The sequence below is a fragment of the Zingiber officinale genome, chromosome 7A (assembly GCF_018446385.1).
Source record: "Zingiber officinale cultivar Zhangliang chromosome 7A, Zo_v1.1, whole genome shotgun sequence".
Taxonomy (NCBI): Eukaryota; Viridiplantae; Streptophyta; class Magnoliopsida; order Zingiberales; family Zingiberaceae; genus Zingiber; species Zingiber officinale.
This window is the reverse complement of record NC_055998.1, coordinates 123,540,985-123,560,368: the sequence shown is the minus strand read 5'-3', so window position 1 is coordinate 123,560,368 and position 19,384 is coordinate 123,540,985. Positions and strand designations below refer to the sequence as shown.

The 19,384-nt window shown below is 37.5% G+C and overlaps 3 protein-coding genes across 7 annotated transcripts; 1 reads left to right on the top strand and 2 right to left on the bottom strand.

Annotated features, from left to right (window-relative positions):
* Positions 1 to 1,718: 1,718 nt before the first annotated feature.
* Positions 1,719 to 14,543, bottom strand: LOC122002345 (cleft lip and palate transmembrane protein 1 homolog). Of its 4 annotated transcripts, none has more exons than XR_006117633.1 (13): positions 14,238 to 14,541; positions 12,831 to 12,977; positions 12,619 to 12,733; positions 12,446 to 12,540; positions 12,128 to 12,231; positions 10,970 to 11,007; positions 9,412 to 9,647; positions 7,049 to 7,142; positions 6,743 to 6,933; positions 5,689 to 5,908; positions 3,316 to 3,483; positions 2,989 to 3,210; positions 2,526 to 2,851 (listed from the first exon to the last, which is right to left on the bottom strand). XR_006117633.1 is itself a non-coding variant. In XM_042557483.1 (12 exons), the coding sequence occupies exons 1-12, from the start codon at positions 14,448 to 14,450 to the stop codon at positions 1,874 to 1,876; spliced, it is 1,791 nt and encodes a 596-aa protein (XP_042413417.1). In that variant the 5' UTR covers positions 14,451 to 14,543; the 3' UTR covers positions 1,719 to 1,873. The 4 variants fall into 4 exon arrangements, 2 of the variants coding, with proteins under 2 accessions (XP_042413417.1, XP_042413416.1); XR_006117634.1 differs by having other exon boundaries at positions 2,526 to 2,848; XM_042557483.1 differs by lacking the exons at positions 2,526 to 2,851; positions 2,989 to 3,210 and adding an exon at positions 1,719 to 2,043 and having other exon boundaries at positions 14,238 to 14,543.
* A 469-nt stretch (positions 14,544 to 15,012) lies between these two features.
* Positions 15,013 to 17,969, top strand: LOC122002341 (protein WHAT'S THIS FACTOR 1 homolog, chloroplastic-like). 2 transcript variants are annotated; one of them, XM_042557475.1, is made up of 3 exons: positions 15,013 to 15,384; positions 15,483 to 16,947; positions 17,148 to 17,969. In XM_042557475.1, exon 2 carries the CDS (start codon positions 15,607 to 15,609, stop codon positions 16,936 to 16,938), a length of 1,332 nt encoding a protein of 443 aa, XP_042413409.1. In that variant the 5' UTR covers positions 15,013 to 15,384; positions 15,483 to 15,606; the 3' UTR covers positions 16,939 to 16,947; positions 17,148 to 17,969. The 2 variants fall into 2 exon arrangements, with proteins under 2 accessions (XP_042413409.1, XP_042413408.1); XM_042557474.1 differs by lacking the exon at positions 17,148 to 17,969 and having other exon boundaries at positions 15,483 to 17,144.
* On the bottom strand, positions 17,173 to 18,555 carry LOC122002343 (endoglucanase 9-like). Its single transcript, XM_042557476.1, has 3 exons — positions 18,052 to 18,555; positions 17,838 to 17,987; positions 17,173 to 17,778 (listed from the first exon to the last, which is right to left on the bottom strand). The coding sequence occupies exons 1-3, from the start codon at positions 18,496 to 18,498 to the stop codon at positions 17,173 to 17,175; spliced, it is 1,203 nt and encodes a 400-aa protein (XP_042413410.1). The 5' UTR covers positions 18,499 to 18,555.
* Between the last annotated feature and the right edge of the window lie 829 nt (positions 18,556 to 19,384).

Genomic DNA, 19,384 nt, shown 5'->3' with positions numbered 1-19,384 from the left:
CAAAGCTGGTGTGGCTCCAAAAGAAGCTCCAAAAGAGTGTTCCATTCTGGACTGATGCGGCTCTAGAAGAAGCTCTAGGAGAGTCCTCCATCCAAAGCTGATGCGGCTCTAGATGAAGCTGCATAAGATTGTTCTATCCAAAATTGATGAGATGCCAGAAGTTGGCTTCAAGAGGCCCCATCCAATGCTGATGATGCTCCATCCATGGATGGTGAAAAGAGATTTTCATTTTTTTTGCCCTTGGTCCCCTACTCAAGTCGGGTGTAATACCAGATAGTTTCTGTTACGTCATCTCTGCGAATCCCACTAATGTCACTATCTGATCATGCATCTGCGTGTGTTAGTCGTTGGAGGAGTAGAGAATCAATATACTTGGATTTTCATTCCCATATATCTCTGTTTTGTAGGTATGTGTAGAGAACCTATTAACCCAGAGTACATCTTGCTTATCTTGTATTTGTCACAATACTTTTACAAATAAAATATTATTCCAAGCTTTCAACTCCTTAAATCTCATGCCTTCTTCTTGGGTTTACGTGTTTAGTTGTCCATAACTATGGGTTTACACATCTCAGTAACATTCAACGATTTAATCAATTATGCCTTCCGTGCATATGAAAGTGTAATTTTTTGACCATACAATAATCTTTTGCTCAAAGTGTCAATCGGTGGTCTATAATCTACAATCTTAAGTTTTTCAAGATGGAATTCCCAAATATTTCCTTCTTGAAATCCCGTGATGGTAAAGAACTCCTGTGGTGTGTACTCTAGCTAGCCATGTAAATACAATTTGCTCCGGTTTGCATTTTTAAGTCTGCCATCTGTCTAAATTTTCCTAAACAATCCATGAGTAATAACGAGGTCTGCTCTTAATTTATGCTCATATATCGAGTAATAACAAGTAATTCTATTAGTAATTTACAAGAGTGCGAAGGTCGTTTCGTACTAGTTTTGCCATGTTTATTTTTCCATCGAAACAATCGGTCAAGCCAAAAATCTAATAAATAAGAGGCCTAATGAACCACACTTTGACAGCAAACAAAATAAATAATAATAATAATAATAATAATAATAATAATAATAAACTCAATTAGTCTCATTGACTATCCCTGATGACTAATATCATTGACTATCCCTGATGACTAGTAGAATCCCACAAAATTTTTCCACCAATCACAAGATAAATCCAAAAATGCACAGGCAGACAACTGAAAAATCCAACATCATTTGGTTACGCGTCTCATTTGAAAAAAAAAATTCTACAAAATACATCATAAATGGAGATCAAACCGTGGATGCTTAGGTGACAACCTGGATGTCCTACTAAGCATCATAGCCCCATGGACAGCAACGAAAACAAGAAACATAGATGGATTTTCAATCGATCAAAACAAATGTCAGACAATGAACACAAAGAATTGAAAGAAATTAATGATGGAGCAGGAATACACAGAAAAAATGAACTGCAGCTTAACCCAAAACCTTCTCAATAGCAATGCACGTTCAAGTACCAGATTTGTGAACAGAACTCGTTTGGATAGACAAGATGTCAAAGCACGGGCAAGTGTGAAGCAATCTCGTACTGCACGAACTTCACTTTCCAACCAAGAAAGAGAGTCAAGCCCACAATCGTAGACAATCTTGCAACCTCTTAAGTTGCAACCCCATAACACAAAGATGCCTACTAATGAAGAAAAGAACTCAATAAGCCCCATAAATTAAGAACTTGAATAGTGGATCGATGCAATATTTCTTAAAGTCAACAAACAAAAACCGCTAACTGTTGCTAGTAATAAACCAGTGACGGATGTATCATTTAACCTGTAAAGCAGGTGTATCAGCATTGAATCTTAATGGTAAAAGATAACATCGTTTAGTTTGTCTTTTTGTTGCCTTCAGACACTTCATCATCCTGAGCAGTTGCAGCGCCACTAGAAGTTAAGCTCTGGGTTTCGTCTTCACCACCAAACCCAAATTCATTAAGGCGTTTCTTATCCACAGGGTACATCCATCTCTGATACAGGTAAATGAGGAAAATAATATCTGCAAAGCCACCACAAAAGAGTTCAATGAAAAAAAAATGGTAGCAGTAGCTGAACCAATGATGAGGTGACGTGCATCCTAACCATACAAATAACTTTTGATTTAAATATCTTGAATTATGACTCGGATGCATTGAAGAATGATGTTTGAAGAGATAAAATTTAGGAGGTTAGCGAAAGGGGCAGAAAAGAGTTGATAGTTTTAAAATTAAGGTACTTATTTTGATAAATAAAAAAAATCTAACCATTTATTTTTGTTAAAAACCGATTTTAAAAACGAGGAGTCTCATCTCAATTAAATTGATCCTCTTTCATCTAAATCCTTAATTGCCATAATTGTATTCTTTTCCAACATCCTTAGATTACACATCCCATTTGAAAAAAAAATTTATAAAATACGTCTTAACTAGAGATCAAACCGTGAATGCTTAGTAACAACCTGGATGTCCTACCACGACATCATAGCCCCAGGGACAGCAAACAAAACAAGAAACATGGATTTTCAATCGATCAAAACAAATGTCAGACAATGAACACAAAGACTTGAAAGAAATTAATGATGGAGCAGGAATACACAGAAAAAATGAACTGAAGCTTAACCCAAAACCTTCTCAGTAGTAATGCACGTTCAAGTACCAGATTTGTGAACAGAACTCGTTTGGATAGACAAGATGTCAAAGCACGGGCAAGTGTGAAGCAATCTTGTACTGCACGAACTTCACTTTCCAACCAAGAAAGAGAGTCGAGCCCACAATCGTAGACAGTCTTGCAACCTCTTAAGTTGCAACCCCATAACACAAAGATGCCTACTAATGAAGAAAAGAACTCAATAAGCCCCATAAATTAAGAACTTGAATAGTGGATCGATGCAATATTTCTTAAAGTCAACAAACAAAAACCGCTAACTGTTGCTAGTAATAAACCAGTGACGGATGTATCATTTAACCTGTAAAGCAGGTGTATCAGCATTGAATCTTAATGGTAAAAGATAACATCGTTTAGTTTGTCTTTTTGTTGCCTTCAGACACTTCATCATCCTGAGCAGTCGCAGTGCCACTAGAAGTTAAGCTCTGGGTTTCGTCTTCACCACCAAACCCAAATTCATTAAGGCGTTTCTTATCCACAGGGTACATCCATCTCTGATACAGGTAAATGAGGAAAATAATATCTGCAAAGCCACCACAAAAGAGTTCAATGAAAAAAAATGGTAGCAGTAGCTGAACCAAATCACAGTAATGGCAAATATCATAGGAAAGTTCCAAAGAGAATGCACCATCTCGGAAAACAGATAAACGATGCAGCATTGGCATTTTGATGACGAATGCAAAAAGATCATCAATGATAGTATTGAGGAATTTGTACGTCATTTGACGCCAAGGGAGATGAGCCACAGATTGGAGCTTATAGTTAATAAAAAGCTGTGGGCACATCATAATAAACCCTGAAAGCAAAAAAAAAAAATCTTAATTAAAAAAATAAGGTATAAAAAAACTATAAATCAACTATATCATCACAACAACAGTATCGTTATGTAGTCTACAAGTTCCCAAGAGAACAATCTAATGTGAGCCAGGAAAAAAAAACTGTATAAAAAGTGACAAACAATGATCAAGCCCTGACTGAACAAAAGACCATCACATATCTGAACTAACAATCAGACAAGAAATTCCTTCTAATGCTATATTTGATACCGTCGAATGGAGCAAAAATTAAATTGTCACTCCTGCTTTAATTTAATTCCTACTATTGGTTGAACTAATGTAATCTGAATGGTTGAAAGTTTTGGTCTCTGAGATCAAACCTTGGGGATGAGCATTCCACGGTATGCATCTTAAGAGGTTCCTTATAGTATCAGATCATATATGGCAAGTGGCAACGACTTGGTGCTTCTGTAGAATCTAGGTGATGCAAAGATTAAAAGAAAAAAACTACCCAAGGAATAAACTCATCACCAAGGGGTCAGATCCTGCTTCAAAACAATTTCCTAGTAGCAACTTACCACTACTCAGGCCTCTCTTCAAAGGTACTGTAAAAAAATATAGTGCCCCCTCCTTCCCATAAAATGTTATCCACCATAAAAAAACCTAGAAACTAAAGAGAAAACTTTATTTCCAAGAGGACAATCCTATCCAGAGAAAGTGTGACGTATTCTGAACAAATGTTGCAACCTTGTGACTTTTTGTGCTCCGACTCATTCTTCAATATTCCATTTTCTACCAAGACAACAATTTTCCATCAGTTTTTCACTAATTTTTTTTTCTCTTTTTGTCTATATGACTAAATTTTAACAACAAAACATCGTATCTAACAAATCAAGCCATCTGATATGGTCACAAATGATAATGAAGCAGAAAAGCCAGGCAATTTATCAGTCAAGATGGAGTTGGTGACCAGTAGACTACCAATAGAAATAATGTTTTTTTGAATCACAAGACTTATTTCATGTGGATTCCCCACATTACCACTTTTCTATAAAACAAATGCTATACAATTTTTGCATTTACTTGGTCACACTAGTGAGGAATCATATTTACCCAAGTTCACGTATTTTTGACTTCGGTAATTTATCGGAACGAAGCATTTCAACTGTGTTGCTGGCACGATACAAGATTTCAAACCATGAGTATTCTAATGATTAGAAGTTTATGTTCGGGTTAAGTTCATTTATACAAGTTTAAGGGATATGCAAGATTTCAAACCATGGGTATTCTAATGATTAGAAGTTTATGTTTGGGTTAAGTTCATTTATACAAGTTTAAGGGATAATCTTTGTTAATAAGTTTGACATAGAGGCAGTAATTAGGCTATGACATGGCCTGGCATGGGACATGCATAGCCTAGCCCCCAGGGCGTAGCCAAGCCGATAACGTGACAGATTTGCAGCATGCATAGCCTGATAAAATTTGGATCATGTCAAGCCCAACCCGATCCACAATTGGATCTAGTGAAGGCGGCTTAGCCCACAGGCAAGGTTGGACACAACCTGCAATCTGAACCTGACCTAATTACTTATAATATTAAAAAAATTAAAATATATTTTAAAAAATTAAAATATATTAAAAAAATAAAATAGAAAATATCTATAAAAGTATTTTTTATTTTATAAAAATATTTCTATTATTTGTTCTATTCTTATTTTATATATTTTTATATTTTCATTATTTTATTTTTCAAAAAAATCAAACAGACGTCAACCCATTTTAACAAGACAATCTGACACAAGCTTGTCGAACCATTTTGACACCTCTAGGTTGACACTTTGGATTGTCATTAAATTTAATATGTGCGCTTTATGGTCTTCTGACAGTATCATCACATGAATGGAGAAGAAAGTTATTCCAAATAATGAAACTAATCTACACACATGCATCATCATGAAAGTGGAAGTCTGAAGCAATGTGTGTTCAATCTGTGGGAACAATCGATAAAGATCCAAAGGCATGTGTTACAAAGTGCACATGGGTACAAAGGAAGTCATAGAACCTGTACAAAATTATTGTGAAGATGCTAACTATATTAAAAGAAACAAAGAGGAAAATTAGCTATATGAGAGTGAAAGTAATTGCAACGTTAGATAAATACTATACGAGCATGAGAAAAATGCATCATGTTTAGTTTCTAACTGAAAATGGAGCAGTGGACTTACCAAACATGTATACACAACTAGTGAGAGAAGAAAGTATCCAAGAATACCAGCTTTTATGTTGCTCGTACATGAGTGAATATATGGAGAAGCAAATTGTAAGGAAGAACAGAATATATGAGAGATACTTCATGGCAAGATCATCATACTCCTTTGTTTTGTTCTTAGCATATGACTCACGGTCTCGAAACTTCAAGATGGGTATCCTGCCACTTCTGTCAATCTGTTCATTTCATTAAAAAAAGTGTGATGGAAACAATTTTAAGGTTTGACGATTGGATGAGTTAGATGCTAACACGATAAAGTTCAACTATTTGATCATTTTTTATTGCCCTATTTGATCATCAATATGGTAAATAGTTAGTCACCACTTTTGTTGATCTACTAAACTGTTTCAGATTCACATATGCTCATGCTAAATGAAGGTAATAAGCAAAGATCGAATAAAAGCATTGATAACTAAATTACAAAATTGACCATGAGATCTTGGATAAGTTGGAACCTCTGCTATATAAAGAAACAGCACAAACCAAAAATGCAGCTATATACCACATGCAAATATGTTGAATGATGGATGAAATTTTATGGTTTGGCTTTGGATGAGATAGATGATAACACGATAAAGTTCAACTATTTGTCCATTTTTGATTGCCCTGTTTGATCATCAATATGGTAAATAATTAGTCACTGATTTTGTTGATCTACTACAGACTGTTTCAAATTCACATATGTTCATGCTAAAAGCAGGCAATAAGCAAAGATAGAATAATACTTTGATGACTAAATAAAAAATTGACTGTGAGATATTGGATAAGTAATACTTCTAAGAACGGGAATCACTACTCTATAAAGTAATAGCACAAGCCAATTATGCAGCTACATAAGGAACCACATGCAAATATGTTGAATGATAGATGCAATTTTTTCTATTGATTGTGCAGGTTGTTAATTTGATATATTAAGCAAAGATTGTTGCAAAACTACACAAGTTTTGACGTGATGTTAGATTGTCTATATACAATTACCAAAAGAAACAAGAGTGAAAAACAGAGTGTACCTCAATGTGCATGGCTTTCCCGATTTTCCAAAACTCAATGCAGCACCCAATGCCAGAGCTAGAAAGTATCATCCATGAAGTTTCATTGTCAAAGAGGTAAAGGAAAACAATAAGCTGGCAAATGAAATTCAAGATGACTGATTTTGCAGACAATCCTTCCATAGACTTGTTCTTATTCCAAAACTGAATATCTGAAAGATAAACAGAGATATATAATTTTGCAGTACTCATGAATTTTTATCTTCACACTAGTAGAAAAATGGGAAGCATGATTTTACATGTCTCTGAGTTGTAATTTTGACATACCATTCTTGAAGGCCAAGATATCAAACAAAGAATGTAGAACCGATACCATCATTGTCAATGCCAATAGATATGGGTTCCCTTCCAAGAATACTCGCTGTAAGAAACATAAATTTAAGCACCATCAGCAGGTCATTGCTCGACCAGATATACAAAAGTCCAAAAAACTAGAGTTAATGTAGGAATATAGAAAGGTACCTAACTATATATTTCTTCCAAATGGGCTAGATATCTTATGTTTTTCATTTAATAAGTATGATATGGTTTTCTCTCAACGTGATAGCAGAGGACGATCTCTTCTAGGCCCAAGACTTGTCTTCTTCTCTATTTTTTTAGTGTGAGGCAGTGTGGATGAAGTGGTGTAACCTCCATCTCCTAGATATGCAACACTCCCCCACCAAAAAAAAAAAAAAAGCTGAAAACACCCTCTCCTCTTCTCATCATCGTCCACATGTGTGTAGGTTTCAAACCACCACCACCACTCAGTATGCAAGAGGTCTTGTTACAAAACATTATGATCATCATCAGAACAATATTTTAAACACTGCCTAAGACCACTATGAGGATTAAAATATGTTTCTCACAGTGTAATCTAACTGAGTAACAATGGCAATATCAACTAGATTAAAATATTTTAGTTGTAGTTTTTTAATTAAAAGAGAGTTGATCCACTATAGACTAAGGATTAGGAATGATTTACTTTATAGGAAGTGGCTCAAATAAGGAGTCTTTGTAGATCAAGTTAATAAGAGCTAACCAAGTTTATAGGTGTTAAAGAATAATAATCAATATAACCCATATGTGAGTGTGTAGTGTTTTTATAAAACTAAGCAAGAAAGTTCAATCCTAAAGTCCAAACACAATGATTCTCCTTTGTCCTCTTCCAAGTAGATCTGGCCTTTGTTTTCTCAATGAACCGGTGGAGCGTATGGATTCTCTCTTCTACCAATGATCGATGGTTATCCTACCCATCCTCGCCCATAGTGACTAATCAAGTGCATTGACCACTATAGTTGTTTTACCAATGACTTGAAACAATGCTGAGTTTCAACTCATTTTCCTTGTAGATACAAACAATAACAACCAAGCCGTATCCCACAAGGTGGGGTCGGCTATATGAATCTTTTTATACCATTGAGTTCTATCTCCTACTATATCATCAGCTATACTTAAATAAATTAAAATAATTGCTAACCAAGTCTTTTTTGGCTTCCTCTTCCTCGTTTAATATGTGTGTTTGTCATAGTTTCACATTACCTAACTAGAGCATTCATGCCCGTACCTTATAGATATAATTTTGCAAAAGTAGAAGTGATATCTGGTCTAAATTTTCACATGAAAGATGAAAGAAAGAAAATACCAATATGCTCTATCAGTAATACAAACTGCCGTGTGAAGTGCAGATTGATTTTGTCTAAAGGCAAAATAGGTGAGGACTAAGAAGATAAGCCCACATGTTTTGATCAATTAAGCAGGCTCCAAATGCTTACTAAAGTTGCCATGTAACCCAACTGGAATCGAGATATTGAAAATCCTCCTCAATCGATGGCTGCATTTGCCCAACGCCATATATTCATTCTGTTGAATCTTATGAATCAGCTGCTACTTGATTCCTGATCAATTCTCCTTGTGATTTTGACTGTGTTGGATTGAAATGATTTGAATAATGTACCTACTGTTTCTCCAGATATCCTCAATTTGCTTTGAAAGATAGGTTCATTAGTTTGTAGATAATAAAAATTCATGGCCAGGTTTTCAATTTCTGTAAGGAAATTGGTATAACCTTTGGATGGTATTTTGGATAATATCTCAGCAGTTCATTTCTTCATTCCACAAGATAAATTTTACATAATTGGAAAAATATCAGGCATGCCAATTCACCAATGAGCATATAGCTTATTCGCAGTGACCATGACAGTAATATATTTGATATTTGTTGTTTCTTGTGAAAAATGATAGGAACAATAGAAATCTTATTACAATTCCACCTGTAATATCAGATAAAGAATTTTCAAAATTATGTATTCTGCTACTTGTGCAATTCATATAGTTCCCTAACCTAATAAAGGCTTTGATTAGCCTCGGACCTATAAAGCCTACAAATATTGATAAGGTGATTCAATAAATCAGGAAACAGGAAGAACCAAACATGCTAATATGAAAACTTATATTCAAACATATCAAACCTTACTAATTTCATGTAATCCACAGATATAGGAGCAATTCAATACATATACCCGAATAGATAATCATTTACAAGGAGAAAGAATGAACAAACCACGCTGGATGGTAAATTATAATTGCCTGTCTAGCATTTAGAAAACCAAAAGTTGAAAGGCAGAATGGTTATAATTCAGTAAATGTACCTTAATTTCATCAGACTCGCCTTCAAGCATGCTACCATAACTACGCTGAACCTGAAATGCTTGCTCAATTTGCAAAAAGAATTGCCACTTAGTCAAGCTGATGAGCCCCACTTCCAAATTAAGTGGCAGTTCTATCACGGTGTCATTTAGTGGTATCAGTTTATCCCGCAATAGCCAAAATTCATTGAAGAAAATAGTGGGATAGTAATTCCCTGTGGTTGGCTCAACATTTATATCTGGAATTAAAGTCAAGGAACAATATAAGCCTATTTTACAGGGCATACAGTCCATATTTATGAATTAACAAACACACAAATTGAAGGCAAGGGGGTAGTGCTGTAAGTTATTTAGTAACAAAGAGCTCATTTGGGGCTAATCACACAGTCAAGGAGTAAATTTTAGGTTCTATTCTCTTAAAAACAAGCAACTTCATGCGATGTGAGGACAAGATCAAGGATGCAAAGAGTTGATGCATGAAGAATGCAGAGAGATAAGCATAGAAAAGCAGCTATTTAAGACAGTTACGTTAAGGAAATTCAATTAGTGTAAGCATTTCAAGTATACAGCTCAATAACAACGTGATTTCTATGATATGCACATGAACTAATTTAACTCATAACATGTTAGGAAAAATATGAAGCATGGCATGTTCCTGATACATGCTACTTATGCAAAATTGCACTATTATGCCATTGGGTAGGTACCCTGCACTGCTAAGAAGATTGGATTTCAAAAGGTATGTCACCTATTATTGAATTAAGTGGTCTCACAATCAACGTGAGGGGAAGATATAGAAAACATATAATGCCCAAAAATTAGAATGCCGATCTTATCAGTAAGTGGTTTGTCAAGAATCATAATTAGTAAGAGAACCAAGTATAAAAGGAATTTCAATGCATAGCAAATAAAGGCCCGACAAGTGATTTTCTTGGAAAATACAAACATTGGCCCAATGGTTAATAAGTGTTCTGTATGCTCCAATTATCTACCTATATCCAGCAAGATTCACAGTCAGGTTTGTATCTTTTGGAATAAATAAGTGTTCTGTATGCTCCAATTATCTACCTATATCCAGCAAGGTTCACAGTCAGGTTTTTATCTTTTGGAATAGACTAGATAAGGAGAAAAACAATACATCTTCTATGCCCACACTATATGTCCTCTCAATTAAAATAAAAAGAATGCATAACTGCAAAAGCAAAAATCATAATATTAGATTATGGACAACTCTGAACAAAACAATTCATAAACCTTATGAACCCCTATGAGTACTACTTCTGAATGTTTTCTAACAAAAACATATATTATGATAATCGGAATAGATATATTCTAAGAACCAAGTAAAAGGTAAGTGGAATGCAAAAACATTCTCAGAGCCTAATCAGTTCATATGTAAACTCACAAGGAGATCAAGATTTTGCAAACACAAGTTACTAACAAAGGTAATAATTGCAGTGCCTCATATAATACTCAGAATATACAACAATGCATCACTTAAAGTTGGCAAGAAACATCTCTTGTATCTAGGAAATCAAACATCATAAAAATGTTTGGATACGGCCAGCAATATGTGGTGGGATCTGGTTATGTGAGTATCTGCACAGTTGACCAAAAATGACACGGAAATTAGAACACCAGAATGGGTAACCATAAAATAATGGAGGAACCAAAATAAGTTTAATAACTTTCCACAGAAGATATCTAGCAACTAATAGTCTGAAACTATTTTGTTAAGTTCTGAGGAACAGTGTACGATAACTGCAAAATGGTAAAGTCTTATCACAAAAATAATCTTCAATACATAAGTTTGAAAGAACCTTTTAAACCAGTGTCCTAAATATTTTAAAGCAAAGATTGTTGGGATCAGAATTACAGAAAAATGATTCTAGCAAATGTCATCTAAAGAACAGTGAAAAAATAACTTATTTGCACAATAGCCTGAAGCCCTGAACTAGATGCTTCATGTGATTGATTCTTCTGGCTCGATAAGTTATCCATGATGATGTCATCAGAGAAGTGAATACTTATGAATAGCAATCCTTTGTGGTAAAAAGTGTTGACAAACAAAGATTAGAAATAACTTATTTTGCCTAAAGCCAATGTATCCGCAAAGATGCATCAGAAAAGAACTGCAAACTAATTCTTGATCCAACATCCAATTTTAATTGTAAGAGAATCATCTAAAATAAAATTTAAATAACGGTAATCCAATAGGAAGAGAGAAATCTATAAGTTAATATTCCCATATATATTGTACTATGAGTAAATAAATTGAAAAAAAAATATCTAATATATAAATTTCAGTGCTAGGACATGATCTGACAAAACAAATTGCAATGTTTATTATGAATCATAATCCATACTTTTATCTTAGATCATTAACACTCCAAAAAAACCTGAGAGATGCAAAACTTATCCAGTTTATACACCCAATGCGTCCTACTATAACAAAATTGAATTTTTGAGAAATGTATGAAAGTCAATAGACAATGTATGTTAAAGTCTAAGAGTAAATAAAAAAATAATAATAATATTCAGAAAAATCCCATCACTTATAAAATTCAGCATTCAAACACTGAAAACTCATTTAACTTTAGTTCACTCAGCTTGAGAAAAAGATTCAATGCATATTTTTAATTGAAAAAAAAAGTATATGTCCACAATATGATGCAAGTACATAGTTGTCAATCAGTTGCCTTTTGATAGGGAGTGTTACCTAGTGAAATCATCAACAAGATCAATGGTGACATTTGGTTTCCAATATGGAATCCATTCAACATGACTCTCATCAATTGTATCAACTTGCTTGTCATCCTTTGCCTGGGATAACAATAAGAAAGTTCTGGTAAAAGCAAGAAGAATGAAAAGTAGCAGGCATGCAAGGAATCTAATAAAATATATGCCAGGAAGACAAGAAAAGGAATAAGATCAGAAGAAAATGAACCGAGGCATTTAACAAGACAAATTGGTAGCAGAACAATAGTGATAACTTATAGGAAAGGGCATGAGGAGCAATGAAATAGATTAGTAGAACCTGAAATGCAGATTCTTCCTCTTCGGAATCCTTGGAACTTCCAAGCAAACTCTTCTTTTTACCAGATTTTGGCTTGGGCAAGAAGGTAACAATGGCTAATAAAAAAAAGAATGCACAATTCAGAGCAATATTATACAAGCAACCTGAAAAAATGTAAAAACTACAATACTCACAATGGGTTCTTCCAAAGGTAGATAGTGGTTCATACTCAGGATCATTAGGATCTGGAGGGTAACCCGAACGAGCAAAGAAAACATGAGCATACAGGCTACCATTGTTCTTTACAACCTAAGAAAACAAGTCAAAGTTACATATTCAATAGAAGCAAAATTTAACCACAAACTAGAAACTCAAGCTTATATCTTCAAAAACCATGTGGCACCACCTCTGATGGGTAATACTTCAAAGAAATGGATCTGAAACTACTTGGTCCCCAAACTGCGTAAGGTATATTTGCCTCATGCCAAACTAAGGCATCCTCTTTGCCAAAGTCCTTAAACTTCTCATTCTCAGAGAGATAGACCCACATGTCCTGGATAAGGAAAAAAAAATGAGAAAGAACAACTATGCATTGCATCCAAACATAGACAACTTTTATTGTGCATTTAGAAAAAAAAAAAAAAAAGGTGCAGCTGTTGCTCGTAGTTCCTAAATAGGATGAAAATGGTGCAATACATTGAACATCAGCTAGATTGTAAGTGATAAAGAACTGAACAATCCATGCTGGAGGTTTATATTTCTATCTATATCATGTGAAGAGAGTGGAGCCCACCAAAGAATTTGCAATATTCATTAAAGTTACAAATATCTGTCTATAACTAATTCAACCGACTTCTAAGGCTGCATAAGAAATTTTGCATATTTAACCTATGGACTCGTTCCCTGATGTAGATCCAAAGGGAATATTGTTCCTTAAAACAGAACAAGACATTTACCTCAAATCATGAATTGTCCTGAGTTTCCATTGACATAGTAGAGTCCATAACACCATTACATTGTAAACAATCAAGAATAAAGTTTGTGAAAATGAAGTTGGCTAATATTTCAAGTTAAACTTGTAGTGGAGCAAATCTTTCACAAATCAAGCCATGTCCTTCTTAGAGGCATTTTTTATCTACGGATGAAAACAATTAGACAAATATAAATCGGAGTAAAATTTTAAATAAGTCAAACATGCTGGCTTGATGAAATAAAATTTGAAATAAGAAATCAATGGGAGTAGCAGGTTAAGCTAACAAACTTTAGCAAAAATAGGGATCCGTGTTTATCTCATCTCCAAATTCTATAGAACTTAGACCGGTAGCCCAGAGAATTCATTGTTTCAGCTAGTTTTCAAACAATATATGGTAAATAGTTCAAATTCAAGTATACCTGTAAACCATCACCCCAAAAACAATATGAGGCAATCAATCTACCCAAAAAAAAAATGTAAAATCGGAAAACATAACTAAAAAAATAAAGAAACAGCAAATCACTTTTATGTTGAATTTGATGATTAATGAAATTATCACCCGATAGTCTACCCTGAATGCACAATCAATCTTTCAAAAAAAAATGAGGGAGGGAGGAAAATGAAATCGGTTTGAGGAACATCCCCGGTTAAAATTCCAACCCCAGATCACAAATTGATATAGCTACTCCATCCGCATGCTTTCAAGCAACTATAGATTCTTCAAAGAAAACATATTTTATTCGCGTGGATCGAACACCGCAAAAAACTCGTTGCCGTTCGAGAGATCCTACGGAAAGCTTCTAAAAGCGCTAGGGTTCGAGGGAGAAAGATGCCACGGACCAAGGGTTCTCCCTTAGCGAGCATATTTGACATGAGCTGAGAGGGCTCTGCGGGCTTCTTGGGGCCGAAAAACTTCATGGCGAAGTACCAGAACACGGCCATCCGCACGATCCCCGACAACGTCTGGCCGAACCCTTGCTGCTGCTGCTGGCCAGGCCGCCCCTGCCTCGTCGCTTCCCCTGCCACTACCGGCCGCCCTTCCGGTTGCGCCATCTCCGGCCGCCAAAGAATCCCGATCTGACGACGAAGCGCAAAGGAGAAGCCGTAGGGTAAGGAGCTCTACAGCAGTTAAAAAACTTTAATACCCTTCCTTCCGTAACCTTGGTCTTGGATTATCAAAGACGGGAAAATTGCACGAACGGCTGTGTGGGTCCACCCGTATCTTTTCATCTACCACCAGTCAAAAGGCAGGTACGACAACGGCAACAGGATTTGTGTTACCGCATCGGGTATAAACAGAAGTAACGCCGCTTAATCGTTGATATTCTTAAACTCATATATTTTTCTAAATTTTAAAATAATTTTTTTATTATTTTAAATAGTCGAGTCGAACTCACCGTAATCTAGAATAGAGTTGTGTTTGAGCTGCCCGCTAGCTGAGCCCCACGGCCTAGTCCAACATGACACGATTTTTAATTTTTGTTTATTTTTTATATGAGTATCATAATTTTACGAACCAATTAATCCTAAAATGTACGGTCCGATTCCACACTCTACATGCCAATTAATCCTTTTATTTTTATTTTTTAAATAAAAGGGGACAATTTTCCTACCAAAGAGGGGCTATTTCGAACTGATCGGCACTCGCCTTGAGCCGTAAACCCTAGCTCGTCTATTCGCAGGAGCGAGACTACGAGGCGCCGCAGAGAGCAGGAAGGCGTGGCAGTGCTCCCTTCTCCGCCTCTCAGGGTTGGCGGTTCCTCTTTCCGGAATTACCTGGAAACGACGAACCCTAACTTCGAACTTTTCTGATCTCTGGCACCGTCGGACGTGTAAGATTCCTGGTTGAAGCAATCTGACCGACTTTTGATCGTGGCAAAGAGTGGTTTTTATATATCTTCATGGAAGAAGCTTTGTAGCACAATCATCCAAACCTTGGCGATTATCCTGATGATACTTGAGGTTTCTCGCTTCATCTGAATATCCGGTATGAAGCTTTTCGAGTACGAATTATTAGTGTGCGTTCATGCAGTGAATTCAAGTTTATTTATTTATTTATTTTGCATTTGTAAATTAAAAAAACAGGAGAAAGACTATGCTGTAAATCCATTCGTGCCATTGTTATCAGTACAAAGATCCTTTTTTTCTAGCTAAATATCAATAAAGATCAACCTTGATTCCCTTTGCTTTCGGCATACGTGGTTATGCAATGATTCGAAGAAGGTTTCTGTCCAATGCATCCATTGATAAAGTTGGATCATATCCCGATGGGGTTTTCTCCGTCTTTCAAAAGCGCTGGATGGCGACGAACCGAAGGGTGCAGGATAGGAGCAGGTTCAAGAAGATGCATGACCTTGAGTTCGCCACAGAGCGCTGGAAGGGCGTTTCAAAAATTTTAACCGTAATGGACGCGCTGAAGAAAGAACCAGAGCAAGTAATTTCACTAAGACATTTGGAGAAGTATCGACAGCAAATCAATCTGAGTAAGCAGCAAATCAATCTGAGTAAGCAGCATAAGCTCGAGGACTTCATCCGCAAGTCTCCTAAGCTGTTTGAGCTCTACAAGGACAAGAAAGGAGTGGTCTGGTGCGGATTCACAGAAAAAGCTGAGTATCTCCTTGAGAAAGAGGCTAGAATTCTGGAACAGCATTCGCAGAAGGCTGCCGAGTACGTCACGAGGCTTCTCATGATGTCTGTGGATAAAAGGCTTCCTGTGGATAAGGTAATACACTTTAGGAGAGATATGGGCCTTCCTGATGATTTTAGGCAAAGATGGATTCATATGTTTCCTGAACATTTCAAAGTTGTGAGAGGAGAAGATGATGAATACTTGCAACTGGTGTCATGGAACCCTTCATGGGCAGTTACAGAGTTAGAAAAGAAAGCTTTGGCGACAGGAGTTATCTCGGAGCTTCAACCTGAGCCTGGAGTTCTTTCCCTTCCTTTTCCGATGAAATTTCCACGAGACTATAAGGTTTATAGACATGGTGGACGGATGGAGCATTTTCAAAAGAGGAGTTATTTGTCCCCTTACGCTGATGCAAGAGGATTAATGCCTGGCTCACAGGAATTTGATAAAAGGGCAGTGGCTATTATGCATGAGCTATTGAGTTTCACCACAGAAAAGAGACTTCTTTGTGATCATCTCACACACTTCAGGCGTGAATTCGTAATGCCTCAAAAACTAATGCGACTTTTGCTTAAGCATTTTGCCATATTTTACGTTTCAGAAAGGGGTAAGCGGTTTAGCGTCTTCCTGACAGAAGCTTATGATCGTATGGAGTTGATAGATAAATGCCCTTTAGTGCTGTGGAAGGAGAAGATTCAAAAACTTTCTGGATATAGAGGGAGAAGGAAGAGAATCAAAAATTCTAACGAGTTGTCTGAATTTGATGATGATTTGATCGATACAAGTCATGAGAAGGAAATTTCGTTTGTGGAAGTTGAAGACGACGAAACTCTTAGCGAAGATGAAGATGATTCCATAGTGGATGATTCTGAAATGGACATTGGAGAAGTGAATGACGCATATCAAGATTGAACCTTTGAGGTATAGTTTTCATGCTAAATTGTAGTTAGGAATTTTAGCTTGTTCTTTTAACTTTGTGAGCTTCATAAAACCATCAAGGGTGGTTATGATGGTTTACATTGTTAATTGTGAGCCAGTATAACTTATTCATCTACAACCACTGTTTTAAGTGGTTTTCTTAAGCTCCTCTATCGAATAATAGAGGATCTGCGATTTTACAGTGTTCTTCCTTGTGTTAAACTCTCATCAACTGCCATAAGTGGCAGCCAAATAAGCAAGGGATCCAACAAGAGGAGCATTGATATAGGTGGCGGGCTCGGACCGGCTGTAGTCGCCCCTGTCATCGGAGTAGGCATCACTTTGGTCTGGTCCCCCGACGATGCCACCGGTCAAGATGTTAAGGTTCGGGCTGCTCGACGAATAGTACTGGAACCCTGCTTGACAACCAATGCGGCTAGGGTGAGTAGCCATGGAAGGCAACGAGGAGCCCCTGTGGTGGATCCTCCGGGGGTACCTTGCTCCAAAGCCGACCATGTACGACAGATTTAGAGGGTTCTGCCCGAGAATGTAGTCGACCTGCCTCTTCGCAAGGGACTTGAGGGTGCTCGATCTCACCATGAGATTTCCACATGTGAAAGTGTGTTTCGAGGGAGCAATATACTTGGCGTAAGTGAAGAGCAAGAAAGAAATGGAGGTGACGTACTGGAGATTGGCAGAGCTCTGCTTGTACATCAAACCCCCTGTAGTGTATTGGGTGGAGGAGGAAGAAGAACCGGGGAGTATTCTGCACATGAAATCCTCAGCTTGGTGCTCAAACTGTGCCAAAGAGCTGTCTTTGTCCACGAATGCTCTCTGCACAAGAAACATGAATCAAACAACAACAAAAACAACAAATAAAACTGGTATTTTACCCTAGAAAGAAGCACCCTTGCTCCAGCAAACTTGTTGTCCCAGCTAAAGATATCAGTGTCGTCATTTGCAGCTAAAGATCTTGTGTAGTTTAGGTAAAATGCATCGTTTGTTGCTCTGAAAAGCCATGCAGCACCCCACAGCAGTTCGTCCTGCGATCAAAAGAAATTGAAATTTAGAGATCAGCAAGGAATTGAAGGTTTGCAATTTATGTACCTTGAATCCGGAGTAGGAGCAGTAGAATGGGCACATCACTCCGCCAAGCGAGTCGCTGTAGCGCCCTTGGTGTTGCATCGCGAACGCCATTACCATCCTAGCCGCCGCTAGCAGCTGCTTCGAGTAGCTCCGGTCGGCGACGCGGAAGACCACTGAGGCGGCTGCCAGAGCCGCTGCCGTCTCCCCCGCCACGTCCGACCCCGGGCTGCTCTGTGACACCCAGTACACCGTCCGGGGTGTGTCCATGTCCTCCGGCCGCTCCCAGCAGTGGTGGTCGGTGCTGGGGTCTCCGACTCCGACGTAGAGTCGGCCGGGAGACTGAGCGGCGCACTTGAGGAGGTAGTCTGCAGCCCAGCGGATGGCAGCGCGAGCATTGCCGAGCTGCGGGCCTATGCGCTTGCCGTACTCGATCACGCTCCACGAGAGCATGGTCGTGGTGAAAGCCATTGGGAAGCCGAACTTGACGTTGTCGCCGGCGTCATAGTAGCCACCGGTGAGATCGACCTATGCATACATCAATGAGTAAAGAATTTCCCAAAAAAAAAAATCAAATTTTGATTTCGCAACCTCAAAAACCAGACGATTGATTATCAACCCACGCTCAAAAATTCCAACTAAAACGCAATTACATTAGCTGCCGAGCCATCGGAGAGGCCGGAGTTCGACCTCCAAGTGATCCTTTGGTCCACGGGGAGTCTACCGGACCGTTGGCCCTGGAAAAACAAGATGGATTTGGCCAAAGCGTCGGCGTAATCTGGGTGTCCAAGGACTTGCAGCCCTCGCAAGAAGCAGCTGCCGGCGAAGAGGAAGAAGCAGAGCAGCAGCTTCATCGACGTCATTTTTCTGGCCAAGTTCGTGTTGCTGCAGCGAATTGCAATATTAATAGAGGCAAGCATTGTCCTCTGCGAATTCTGCATCGGGATCTGCTGCTTAACTTCGTTTCTCATTATTAAAAAACAAAAAAAAAAAAACAGTTCAAATCTTCTGAAGATTTGAAGAGAGACGTTCACATGAATGCACCACCATTCCCCCTCCTTCGGGAATGGCACTTAACTACTTTGCTCGATTCGAGCTTCCATACTCGCCATGGATCGATATCAAGATCACATCAGCCAGCATTTAATGAACACTTTGCTTTACGTACTTATTACTCCCAGATTCGAATAATCGTTTATGATGAATCATCGCATGTTGTGATTAATTTGCATGTTTTTGATAAATTCCTTTACAAGTATGAAGTGTTTTCAGATCTTAGCGCAGCTTTTGAGGCTTGAATTTTGTGCCGAACTTTGGATTGAGTTCATGAGCTCGTTAGGTATTTAGATATTGCAAA